This window comes from Diabrotica virgifera, chromosome 2 (genome assembly GCF_917563875.1).
Source record: "Diabrotica virgifera virgifera chromosome 2, PGI_DIABVI_V3a".
Lineage (NCBI taxonomy): Eukaryota > Metazoa > Arthropoda > Insecta > Coleoptera > Chrysomelidae > Diabrotica > Diabrotica virgifera.
In genome coordinates, this window is record NC_065444.1 from 63268158 (window position 1) to 63282842 (window position 14685).

At 34.1% G+C, this 14685-nt stretch overlaps 1 protein-coding gene across 1 annotated transcript in view; it reads left to right on the forward strand.

The window, feature by feature from the left end:
• The first annotated feature begins 13131 nt into the window (after positions 1 to 13131).
• Positions 13132 to 14685, forward strand: part of LOC114326263 (out at first protein) — a 590880-nt gene continuing 589326 nt past the window's right edge. Inside the window, exon 1 of the mRNA XM_050644768.1 lies at positions 13132 to 13266. Coding sequence (XP_050500725.1) covers positions 13132 to 13266 — 135 coding nt within the window. The remainder of the gene's footprint in view (positions 13267 to 14685) is intronic.

Here is a 14685-nt window from a genome sequence, read left to right on the forward strand (position 1 = left end):
TTTTGACTTTAAACTGACGTTTACTAGAAGTTCAGGTTAAACTGGAGTTGAACTAATATGAGAAATTGACCCTTAAGCTTATTGGACTCCACTCCTGGCCAAAGGCCTCCCCATGAGTTCTCTACGCTTCTCTTGTTTTGATGCCACTTTTGCTATAATGTCGTCTAGCTACCGTTTTTGTTGTGTTCCTTTACTACGACTGTGTTCTCGTGGTCTCCAGTATACAATGGTTTTTGTTCATCGTTCAATGGTATATCGTGCTAGCTGCATTTCATTTGCGCAATAGCTCGTTCGATGCTAATCGAACAGCTAATACGCGTTCGATGGCCCTCTGTTTTAGTCCTAATCCATTAGTTGTTAACTATGTAAGGGTCACGGTTATGGCAAGGGTAAACAATGTGGAGATATCGTTTCTCCTGTTGTGTACCTTATCTAGTTACTTAGATTTCAAAGAACTAATTTTTGAACACTGGTACACAATAGGTTCGAAGGCACCGTTGTAGAGTAGATTCTGGGCGGGGTCGTTCTTAAAGGTGAAAAATGTAAGAAAGAAAAGATATTACTAATAACTCATATTCACAACTCAAACATTAAGAATTCAAATATCAGACTGTTCACCAGTTTTCATTCTGGTGGGATATGTTATGTGCCATTAGAGTGAAAACTTAGTCTTTTGCTAGCAGTTGCCGCTAGGGCATCTATGCCATTTCGTTCGTTGCAATTCGGGACTGCACGCTGGAGTTTGTTTTGGTTGGATCAGGGAGAGCAGCATATGTGCCTCCTGATGAGAGACTAATAAGTTTCGAAACCGGTAGAGGTGCTTGCGGCACTCTCTGATTGGACTGGAATATGGTTCGGCTGTATTTTCGTTTTGCAACGAAATTGAAAATGGTTATTCATTTTTTATTTTTTAATTCAAATATCATTAAAATATTATATAATTCAAATAAATAAAGGTTATATTCTCTATATCAACTATATTCAAAAATATTAAAATGATAAAAATATCACAAAAGAGTCATACAAAATATCCAGGTAAAATATTCAAATTAGGTAAATAGATATCATATTAACATTATTGTCCGATTAATTTTTAAGGGCAGTGTAGATTTACAGAATTATACAAGTGATTTCTTCCATTTTCGTCTAGAGTGTGTTCTTGTTACCAAAACAACTCCCAATTTTCAACTAAAACGCTTTTGTTTTCTTTATGAACTTGTACACGTTTTCATACGTAAAGTATAAAAGTTTACTTTTAGCAAACAATTGTTGCTCTGATATTTTGATCCCTATTGATATCCGTAACCTTCCTGCTTCCAACTTCGTCGCTGCTATCTCAGATTTTAAACAAAAATATTTACCAAATTGGAATAGATAATAATAATAATAGTCTCCCTGTTTATACCGCTTACGCGGCTTTAGGATAATGGCAGTACACCAAAGAAATAAGGCAAAAATATACCATGTTCAGGACACTTGAGTAGCCAGGTTGCAAATGGATTTTTTGGGTACTATACACCTAATACATTATAAATACAAAAATGACCGTCACTGTTCGGACGAGAATATTAGTTATTAACAAATAAGTGTCAAAAGTGGCAGTTTTTTGGTTTTAATCGCTACAGGTAAAAATAGGGTAATTAAATATCTTATTTATAGTACAGTACAACCTCGTTAATCCGGACCTCGTTCATCCGGATGTCCGGATTATCCGGATCAATCCGGAATGAAAAAATAAAAAATAATTTTGATAATTGTATGTATGTATGTAATGCGATCACGTTTACGTGATCGTGCCGCATTGAAACGTCACACAAAATTAAAACACATGAAGATCAATGACTTTTTTGTAAATAAAAACTAATGCTCGCGTAAATCATATAGGGTGTAAATATAGTAAGTTATCATTTCACATGTAGTTTTATTAACCTAATTATATTTCCGGATTATCCGGATTTTCGATTTACCGGATCGCTTCCGGTCCCAGTTAGTCCGGTTAAACGAGGTTGTACTGTATTCTTCTTTTAGTAGATGATCCAAGGTTTAAAATGGCAGTTTTTGAATTTTAGTCCGATCATTTGTTGCTTCGGAAATTGCAAAATAAAACTAAAATTTCGAGAATAAAAAAAATGCTATATCTTTTTTGAAAATGACCATAAGATTTTCATATTACACGAAAAGTTGAGTCAGACATTCCGTATAATGCACAAAAAATTTTAAGACGATTCGTCAATTAGTCTAAATTTTATTCAATTTGTTTATCCCAAAAACCTTTGTTTTCGCAATGTTATTGTTCAGAATAATCATATAAGAATAGTCATATTTTCAACGTATTTAAAAAAATCATTAAAAAATCATTTATATCTTTCCGAAACATTTTACTAAAGTAGAGTAATTTTTGGCTTAAAAACAATTTGAATAACTTTGTTAATACTGACTGTAGGCTAAAACTACAATGGGATTTAAAAAGCTGGTATTTTTACACGAATTTTCAAAAATGAACTTTTCACCTAGGTTAATTACTGTCAAAGTTAGCCACTTTTTTTATTTAATTGACGGCTACTTTGTTAATAACAACCTAACTAGCGCAATTTTGAAGAAGAAGGTATATAGTTTATGTGTAAAAATTTGAGTAAACTTTGAACTTCAACAGAGTGGTTAATAAAGCTTTAAAAATGACGTCCTAATGAAATCGATTCGTGGTCGGTGGAGGGGAATTATTAAAATCCGTGCACTCAAAAAATGAAACTGATTCTTCAAACATTATCTCCAGATTAATATCTCCGGAGCTTGTTGTTGGATTTTGATCATATTTTTTAAATTTGTATGTACTCGTAGTCTTATAGAGTACGTTATGTACACATATCCCCATCTAACATTACAAAATGTTAGAGGGAACCCCCTTATCACTCAGGGATATGAAAAATATATTACGACCGATTGAAAGTATAACAAATATACATATATAATTTCATAAAAATCGGTCAAGCGGTCTCGGAGGAGTATGGCCACTAACATTATGACTGGCGAATTTTATAGAAGTAAATATATAAATGGCTATTAACAAATAGGGGTTGGTGATAGAAAAGTGAAAATTAAGGGTTGTATGTATTTTTTAATTATAAATCATATAATTTTAAGGTAGACAATTTTATCCAAAAAATATAAAAAAAAGTGTCAGGGGGGCAACCTCCCTTATAACTTATGGGTATGAAAAACAGAATAAAAGTCATATAGGATATAGGTGTAAAATTTCATAAAAATCGGTCAAGCCGTTTCGGAGTAGTATGGTAACTAACACTTTTACAGGAGAATTTTATGTATATAGAAGTAACTGTGAATTAAATAATAAAAGTGGCTAACTTTGACCGTAATTAACCTAAGCAAATAGCTTCTTTGAAAATTCGTCTAAAAATGCCAGCTTTTGAAATCCCAAAGTAGATTTACTCTACAGTAAATATTAACAAAGTTATTCAAATTGTTTATAAGCCAAAAATGACTCTACTTTAGTAAAATGTTTTTGGAGTGACAAAAACGTCTTTTTAATTATTTTTTTCAGTAAATTAAAAACATAACTATCTTCTTCCACGGGGTTTCCACAGAATTGCTTATCATTATTATTTTCTGAACAATAACATTGGGAAAAAACACATTGGGATAAACAAATTAAATAAAATTTAAACTAATTGACGAATCGTCTTAAAAATTTTTTGCCTTATACGTGGACGGTAGTATGGACGGTTTGAATCAACTTTTCATGCTATATTAAAGTCTTAAGGTAATTTTCGCAAAAGTTATAGCAAATTTTTTATTTTCGAAATTTTAGTCTTATTTTGCAATTTCCAAAGCAACAAATGATCAGACCAAAATTCAAAAAATGCCAGTTTAAACCTTGGCTCATCTACTAAAAGAAGAATATTACAGATAAGATATTTAATTACCCTATTTTTACCTGTAGCGATTTAAACGAAAAAACTGCCATTTTTGACCCTTATTTGTTAATAACTAAATTTCTCGTCCGAACTGTGACGGGCATTTTTGTAATTATAATTTATTAGGTATATAGTACCCAAAAAACCAATTTGCAACCTGGCTGCTCAAATGTCCCGACAAAAACCTTATTCTCTGGACTACAGGACAGTCTGCTATATCTAGGGTCTACGGTATACAAGGAAGGTAACAGGGCCAGTGCTACGCTTCAACCGCCTATTATTACCACTGGTTTTATTCAAGGTACTCATGTTTATTCAGTCTGAGTCGACCTGGGGCATTATTCTTCTTATTGCGCCTTCTCCTTTTGAAGGTTGGTGATCCAAACGGCAACTGCAGCTTTGGAAACTGCTGCACGAAAAATTTCTGCGGATGAGTGATTAAACTGTGGCGGCACGCTTTAATTACTATTTTGCCAATTTTAATTTTTAATAACTTTTTCAAAATGAAATGATACGTTCCATTTAAAATTCACATTCTTTTGGCTCATAATATCTATACGAAACCAGATGTTAATGGCCTGTTCAATTTATGTATGGGAAACAAAAATTCCACATTTAATAAATTACCTTATCAGACCTAATGTCAATAAATCACATTTTAAATGCATTCGAAGACGGTTCTTAAAACCACATAATGACAAACTGATGTTTGTAGTTCAGTTATAGTCACAGCGGGCACCCCGTGCGGTCACACCCTCGCTAAAAATAACAAACCCTCTTTCGAAATATTTTCACGTTCATTTTACCGATTGAAATAAATATATTATTGACAGACAGTTTGTTGTTTTTACATTTATTTTAATTTCATTTAATTGTTTCTGTGGACAATAAGGTTATCACACACGCAACCAACACACCATGGAACAAAACCATCTTCTCAGGTCCTTCGGCCACGAGTTCCGGCGGCTTCCTACTGATCTTTTGCCCTGTACTTTACCTTCCAATATGATTTGGAGTAGTTAGTGTCTTTCCCCTCTCAACACATGGCCCAAGTATTGTATTTTTCTTTCTTGGATTATTCTTAGTAATTCTTTTTGTTTGTTCATGCGACGAAGTACCTCATTGTTAAAAACTTTTTGTGCGCATGGAATTCTCAGCATCCGTCGGTATATATACATCTCAAACGCATCTATTATCTCACATAGTCAATTCCCCAGAAGGGAAAGCCGAAGCATTCAAAAATTCGCTTCAAAACAACTTTCAAACCCCAGACAACCCGAACTTTGATCACTTGTTTAAACTCAACACAGAATACATAGTAAATGTTACTCTCAATCACCACGTTCCAGTCTATGATCCTATCATGGACCTCCTTACAAACAGGGAAACGGAGAGCTTTTGCCAAATAGGTAAAAACAGCGCTCCCGGACCTGATGGCATCAACCGAAGATGCCTCAAAAAACTTCCAGAGAGTATCATCCCTCTTCTAACTAAAATATTCAATGCATGTCTCAAAAACAGCCACTTTACTACTCCTTGGAAAGTGGCCAATACCATCATGCTTTTGAAAAAAGGCAAACCCCCAACCAACGTGGAATCCTATAGACCAATTTCTTTAATCAACACTCTGGGCAAAGTTCTTGAGCTAATCCTAAAAGAGAGGCTCAATGACTTTCTCGAAAACCATAATATCATACCAAAATTTCAATATGGATTCCAGTCAGGTAAATCTACCAAACATGCAATAACTGATTTCACCACTAAAGTTACTCAAACCATCAACGATGGTTCATTCGCCATAGCCACATTCCTGGATGTGCAGAAGGCTTTCGATCAGGTCTGGCACGACGGACATGTTCGGAAACTTCTGGACATCGGGCTACCATTGCAATTTACCAAAATTGTACACTCATACCTCCACAACCGAACTGTCAGAGTGAAAATAAGTGATCAAAAGTCCACCCCCTTCACTCCACAAGCTGGAGTTCCCCAGGGTTCAGTCCTAGCACCGCTGTTGTACATCATCTACAACAGCGATATCACTAACCAAAATATCCCAGGCACTCGGCTGTTTCTCTATGCAGACGACACGGCTCTGCTCACAACAACCTCTCGATACAACCCAAGACTCCTCTTCAGAAGAGCCCAGGCTCTGTTGGACGGTGTCGGCGAATGGTGTTGTAAGTGGAGAGTCACGCTGAACGCGAACAAAACAACAACAATTGTGTTTCGCGCCCCTTCTGTGTCACATAGAATCATAATTAATGAAGACGACCAATATCCTCTGAGATTGTTGGGAGAAAGGCTTGTTATTAGCCCGACTGCGAACTATTTAGGAGTTCTGTTCACCAGGACTCTTAACTGGAACGCAGATCTAAAGGCAACTTTAGATAGGGTAAGGAACAGGGCCAGACTTCTCAACTCTCTCTCAGGACGAATTGGCAAGACACACAAGAAGACTCTCATTCACACTTACAAGACCTTTATTCGACGCGTCATGGAGTACAAATCTTGCCTCTACTCTCTTTGCGCTAGAGCAAAACAAGAGTGGTTGTTGCGCGCTGAACGTAGAATCTTGCGTAGATGTAACTATGAGCACTGGCGATATCCCTCAAACGAAATCCATAACATCTCGAACATCCCCAAAATCACCGAGAGAATAAACTCTCTGAACAGGAACTTCACAATCAAAGTAATCAACGGCCCCCCTCCGACACACAAGAATCTCTCAAATGTTCCTGTTCATCTTCCGGCCACGTACTCCACCGAAAGCCCAAACGCAAAAAGATTCATTTACCGTCCGCTCTAATGCAAACATGCATTGACGAACTCCCGGTGGAGTACGAAAACATCCTCGAGGCTACCCCGTTAGCCTACCGTACCCACCTCTAACATTTCCTCTTCCCTACCCCGAACAGGGAGAAGTTGGTTTTTTGCGGTTTCCCAACTTCATTGCACAATTATACCTGTTCGTCCCAAGAAAATAGCCGCAACTATTTTCTCCACTCGAACGCACACTGTCCACGCTGCGCTCAAAGCCACCTCCTGACCGCCGACGAGGGACGCAGGTTCGCCTGTCGTTGTACAATGGTTTCTAGGGAGACTGGTCGAGAGCAAAGCACGGACAGTACACGTAAATGTCTATGGAACCAACAACAATCCATCAAACTTTCTTCTCTGTTGACTTCTTAGCCTTCTGGACACCACCGTCCGGCATAACCCAGGATCCAAAAACACCAGGACACGGCGCTTGCCCCAGTGTGTTTTTCGGACTGTTTGCTTTTGCTGCCAACACCATACATTCACTACAAACCCTGAAGAGGACAAAATCCTAAACGGGGACAATCATTGATCGCATTTCCACATAGCAATTTACCTATACACGCAAATCAAACAATGATAGTAGATCTATTATCTTTTCTGTTTCAGAGTCCATTGTCCAACTTTCACAGCCATATAGCAATACATAAAATAAAAAAAAGTCAGTTTTTCTCATATTTTATAGTTTAACTTAAAATAAACTTAGTGTCTCGTCTATTTTGCAGGGCACTGTAGTTTTACCAAATTTTACAAGTGGTGTTTTCCATTGTCGTCTTTGAGAGTATGTTATTGTTACCAAAACAACTCCCAATTTTCAACTAAAACAAACGCTTTTGTTTTATTTATGAGTTTTTACACATTTTCACACAAAGTATAAAAGTTTGCTTTTATCAAAAAATTGTTGCCCTGAAATTTTGATCCCTATTGAAACAAAATCCTTCACCTTCCGGCTTCCAACTTCGTCGCTGCTATCTCAGATTTCAAACAAAAATCTTCACCAACTTGAATACATACACCACGTAATTTATCCAATTTAAGCCTCAAGTAGCAGCTTTGCAAAGTTCTGCTCCTCTTATATGGGTGCAAGGATACATTTAGATATCTTTTACCAGCGTCTGCTAATTAAACAAGCAGGGTTGGTTTAATTAAAAATTAAAAATGAGGAGTCGCATTAGATCTAAGGACTATTTTAAGCAGTGACTGTCATGCGTCAATTCGTAGTTAGTAAATGTAGGAGATTACATACAAAATTTTCATTTTCCACTAGTTGCCTTATATTAGAAGCTTATGCACAATACGATAATTATTATTGTAAACTGGGCCATCTAAAACAAAATGGCGATTTAAAAGAATACAACTATAACTATACTCTAAAGAGAAATTGAAGAGGGAGACTCATGAATGTAACATGACATACTAATTTTACGAGGTGCCAGTCAAATACGGCGTTTAATTATAAGAAATCAAAACAATATCGGTTCACAACATATTGATAGCTCTCTAGAAGTATACTGTATCAAAAACATGTCATGTAATAGATATAAAGATATTTATGAAACCCGAAATTAGTCCTCGAATAAATCAAGAATAATTGTTAGCATATTTCAGCTGTTTATTATCCCCCCTCATCCCTTTCCAGTAAAATACGATTCTGAAAACAACAGAAGCGAAAGCAGCAGCATTTTAAACAGTCGACAAATATGATGATTGTTTTTATTATTTTTGTGTATTCAATAGTGATCTTTTGCGCTACCTGCCAATGCCTCGATTGCCCCAGCAGACTTTCCGTCGCCTGCCGTAAGCATCTAAACTAAACATTCCATATATTATGTATTTGGAACCTAGGAGTTTTCTATTGGTTCGTTGCAGCACGCAGTCATATTTTAACCAATAGGCGGCGAGGTCCCAAACGCATATACGGAATGTTATTCGGTTCCAAATTCATATACGGAATGTTAAATATTCGTACACCGAAAAAGATAAGTTTTTATTAGAGTCTGTTAAAAGGAGATTAATTTTAAAATACTTGTTACTGTATTATTAAATAAAAATAAAACAATTATAGTATTTTTAATGTTATTTGGTGCGAAATTCATATACGGTATGTTAAATATTCGTAGAACAAAAAGACGTTTTTTATTAAAGCCAGTTAAAATAAGACTGGTTTTTATGTTTTTAATAGTATATTATACATTTTATATACATTTTATTATACATTTTATTATACATTTTTAATAGTATATTTAATGATGGTTATTATGAAGCGAGTATAAGGGATACGAAACGAGCCGCCTAGCGGCGAGTTTCGTATAGAGTACGAGCTTGATAATGGTAATAAATGCAAGTTGAATACACGATTTTTTCTATGATCGTTCACAAAAAAATATATTCAACTTTATTAATTTTGTAACGCAAACAAATTAAGTAGTTTGTCAGTCTGACAGTTTGTTTACATATTGAGAACTGTCAAAGCGTATATATTTGACTCGCCAATGGTTACTGCGCGTGTGCCACCTTTATCGCGAATGTCATATCGCAATTCTATTGGTTAAAAATCTGTCATATTGAAAATCTGTATCATAATGAAGTTCATTATGATACAGGTAGTGACATCATAATTGATATATTACAGTGTGAGAATAGAAAAATTATTGTTAATGTATTATTAAAGATCCATAAGGAAAAATATTTTCCTGTAGTTGGCTGTATACCATATAATACAAAAAAAAACGAATAAAGTCCTTTATATAAGGTCTATATTTAAAATCCCTAAAAAGGGCTACATCACAGAACTAGTTTTCGATTGGTTGCCCGATCATCATCAGTGCTTTCCTAGAATGAATATAACCTTATAAAATGGTGCAAAGGTTTTAAAATTGCAACTACGCTTAAAAAAATTGTACGTTATACTCACGTGATCTTACATGCTAACCACCAAAATATTTGTAATTATGTAATATATTTAAATAAAATTTGTAATATTATATTTTGGTGGTTATCATAGTAAGGACACGTGAGTAGGTATAACCTGCGACTTTTTTTAAACGTAGTCAAAATTTTAAAACCTTTGCATCATTTTATCAGGTTATATTCATTCTAGGAAAGCACTGATGATGATTGGTCAACCAATCGAAAACTAGTTCTGTGATGTAGCCCTTTTTAGGGATTTTAAATATAGACTTTTTATAAAGGGCTTTATTCGTTTTTTTGTATTATATGGTATACAGCCAACTACAAGAAAACCTTTTTCCTTGTGGATCTTTAATAATACATTAACAATAATTTTTCTATTCTCATACTATAATATATCAATTATGATGTCACTACCTGTATCATAATGAACTTCATTATGATACATATTTTCATTAGGATACAGATTTTTAACCAATGGAATCGCGATATGACATTCGCGATAAAGGTGGCACACGCGCAGTAACCAATGGTGAATCAAATACATACTCTTTGACAGTTCTCAATATGTAAACAAACTGTCAGACTGACAAACTACTTAATTTGTTTGCGTTACAAAATTAATAAATTTGAATATATTTTTTTGTGAATGATCATAGAAAAAATTGTGTAAACAACTTGCATTTAATTATCATTATGAAGCTCGTACTCTATACGAAACTCGCCGCTAGGCGGCTCGTTTCGTATCCCTTATACTCGCTGCACAATGACCATCATTAAATGCTCGTTGCATAATATACTATTAAAAACCAGTCACATTTTAATTGTCTTTAATAAAAATCGTCTTTTTGTTCTACGAATATTTTTTAACATACCGTATATGAATTTTGCACCAAATAACATTCCAAATACTATAATTGTTTTATTTTTATTTAATAATACAGTAACAAGTATTTTAAAATTAATCTCCTTTTAACAGACTCTAATAAAACTTATCTTTTTCGGTGTACGAATATTCAACATTCCGTATATGAATTTGGAACCGAATAACATTCCGTATATGCGTTTGGGACCTCGCCGCCTATTGGTTAAAATATGAACGCGTGCTGCACCGAACCAATAGAAAACTCCTAGGTTCCAAATACATATACGGAATGTTTAGATGCCTCCCGTAACTGTACTTGTGGAAGGTCTTGTTCATTCTCGAAGTTGTTGTTTTTACCTGGGTGCCGAACGGATATTTTTTCTTCGGGACTTCTCTACGGTTTGCGAAAAGAAGTACATATGTATAGGACTATAAGAGACGATTTGAATAAATTATGAATTGTAATTGGAGATAAATTATATGTGTTAGTTTTAGGGCCGGTTGTTCGAACGCTAATCAACAATGATTATGATCAAATATTTAATTACTGTCACCAACTGTCAATGTCAACTTTGTTTGGGTTGCTGAAAACATAATTGATTACAATTATGAGATTAGTTAATCAATTAACATAACAATTATTAACATAATCGATTAATAAATCTCATAATTATTGTAATTAATTATGTTTTCAGCAACCCAAACAAAGTTGACATTGACTGTTGGTGACAGTAATTAAATATTTGATAATGATCATTGTTGATTAGCGTTCGAACAACCGGCCCTTAGTCTATTATAAATTATTGTAAATAATAAATCAATTAAGTAATATACAAGGTGTAACAAAAATACAGGTCATAAATGAAATCACATATTCTGGGACCAAAAATAGTTCGAATGGACCTAACTTACCTTAGTACAAATATGCACATAAAAGAAGTTACAGCCCTTTGAAGTTACAAAATGAAAATCGATTTTTTCGAATATATCGAGAACTATTGGAGATTTTTTATTGAAAATGGACATGTGAAATTATAGTGAAATGTGTGCACCCCATAAAAATTTTATGGGGATTTTGTTGCCTTAAACCCCCCCAAACTTTTGTATACGTCTCAATTAAATTGTTATTGTGGTACCATTAGTTAAATTCAATATTATTAAAACTTTTTTGCCTCTTAGTATTTTTTCGATAAGGCAGTTTTTATCGAGTTGAGGCTTATTTTTCAATATGTTTACATACAATTTTTATGGGGGTTTTGTTCTTTTAAACCCCCCAAATGTTTGTGTACGTTCCAATTAAAATATTACTGCGGTACCATTAGTTAAACACATTGTTTTTAAAACTTTTTTGCCCGTTTGTATTTTTTCAAAAAGGCACCTTTTATCGAGATGTGACTTCTTTTTTAATATGGTTCAAAATAGCCCTAAAAATGTAAATCATAAATAAATGTTAAAATTATTACCAAGTCTCCATAATCGTACTTAACCATATACATATATGTGGTGGATTTGACAAATATTCGAAATATCTAGATAAAACCTGATTTTTCGAAAAAGTACTAAGAGGCAAAAATTTTTTAAAAACATTGTTTTTAACTAATGGTACTACAATGATTTAATTGGAACGTACACATAATTTTGAAGGGGTTTAAAGAAACAAAACCCCCATAAAATTTTTATGGGGTGTCCAAATTTCACTATAATTTTTTCTTAAGATGCTACTGCCATAAGAATGCCACATGTCCATTTTTAATAAAAAATCTCCAATAGTTTTCGATACATTCGAAAAAATCGATTTTCATTTTGTAATTTAAAAGGGCTGTAACTTTTATTATGTGCACATTTGTACTAAGGTAAGTTAAGTTCAATCGAATTATTTTTGGTCCCAGAATATGTGATTATATTTATGACGTGTATTTTTGTTACACCCTGTATATATCCACCGTTATTAGGCGTCAATGCCCTTCGGTAGGGATCTAAACCTAAAATCTTAACCCTTGCCATACCGCTCCTTCATAGGCCGATCAGACACGAGTTTATTCCTGACCAAGTCGTAGATTCTATTGAATTTTATACTACGACGTTGGTCTTTTTATTAATTTCAAATGACCAGGCTGAGGCTCGAAACTCGATCGCAAATCCACTAATCTTGTCGATCGACTGCGCCTCAGCCAACTGAGCCATCTGACCGACGGTCAATTAAGTAATGTGTATAAAGTATAATGTGTAATTAAAGAATATAAATGAAGTGTTTTTATTTAAAATAAAGTGTTAAACATATAATTATTATCGTAACATATCTCTGGAAATCATAAAAGAGTAGGTGTGATCTTCCAGGGTTAATAAAACCTTTATACAGAACAGATAAACTGCTAAGACTAAATTACTCGCATATGAAGTATAGAGGAATCTGTATCAAAAACATGTCATGTAATAAATATGAAGATATTTATGAAACGCGAAATTAGTTCCCGAATAAATCAAGAATAATTGCTAGCATATTTCGGCTGTTTATTATCCTCCCCCAGCCCTTTCCAGTAAAATACGTTTCTGAAAACAACAGAAGCGAAAGCAGCAGCAGCATTTCAAAGAGTCGACATTAACATGGCAATTTATTATTTTCAGGGTGGAGACGTCGTCCAGGAAAACATATCGGCGAACGTCAGCGACGACACCGTCACGTTGGAATTCCAGAGATCCGACGGCACGCTCGTCACTCAACTAATTGACTTCAGGAATGTGAGTTTATAACGCTTTATGTATATTTTATTTGTGTACGAGTACAGCCTGATGTCTTATCGGGGTGCATCTAAATATTCCGTATATGTATTTGGAAAAAAAGTAGTTTTCTATTGGTTCGTTGCAGCACGCGGTAATATTTTAACCAATAGGCGGCGAGGTTCCAAATGCATATACGGAATGTTATTCGGTCCCAAATTCATATACGGAATGTTAAAAATATTCGTACACCGAAAAAGATAAGTTTTTATTAGAGTCTGTTAAAAGGAGATTGATTTTAAAATACTTGTTACTGTAGTATTAAATAAAAATAAAACAATTATAGTATTTGGAATGTTATCTGGTGTAAATTCATATGCGGAATGTTAAATATTCGTAGACCAAAAAATGGGACTTTTTATTAATCAGGTAAAGGAGACTGATTTTAGAATACCTATTTTGTTAATGTATTATTAAAGAAAAATAAAACAATGATTACCTATGTGGAATGTTATTTGGTGCAAATTCATAAATGGGATGGTATAGATTTGAGAGACATATTATTTCTTTATTTGACTAAGGTTTCGCTTTCTCAGAATTTTTAATGACTTGCACGTGTTTTTAAGTATGTTTAGATCTGTTTCAGCTATTCAATTCAATTCTGTTCGGGCTGTGTGCTATCAGACGAAAATAAATGTTAACTTGGTGATAACGTTTGCGGTTGTGTTTTAAATAATAGGTTTGTTCTAGCATCACTTTCAAACGGTTTGAAACCATCAGCGAATAGTCGACCAGCGCGAGTAGAGGGGATAGCACTGGTGACTGTATTATGTTGTCTCACTGACCAACTGTTTGCCGACGGTTTCTGACTAGTTTGACTGTTTACTAGAAGAAACCTATTATTTATTCTATAAAATATTGTATATTTACATAATGGATTTGCCAAAAAGTTTTAAATACATTGTAATCAATGAAAATAAGTACCGAGTCGACATTAGAAATGAAGAAGACATGAATAAATGGCTAAATGAATACAAAAGTGTATTCGCTTCATAATGACCATCAATAAATGCTCGTTGCATAATATACTATTAAAAACCAGTCTCATTTTAACTGGCTTTAATAAAAATCGTCTTTTTGTTCTACGAATATTTAACATACCGTATATGAATTTCGCACCAAATAACATTCGAAATACTATAATTGTTTTATTTTTATTTAATAATACAGTAACAAGTATTTTAAAATCAATCTCCTTTTAAAAGACTCTAAAAAAACATCTTTTTCGGTGTACGAATATTTAACATTCCGTATATGAATTTGGGACCGAATAACATTCCGTATATGCATTTGAAACCTCGCCGCCTATTGGTTAAAATATTACCGCGTGCTGCAACGAACCAATAGAAAACCCCTAGGTTCCAAATATATATACGGAAC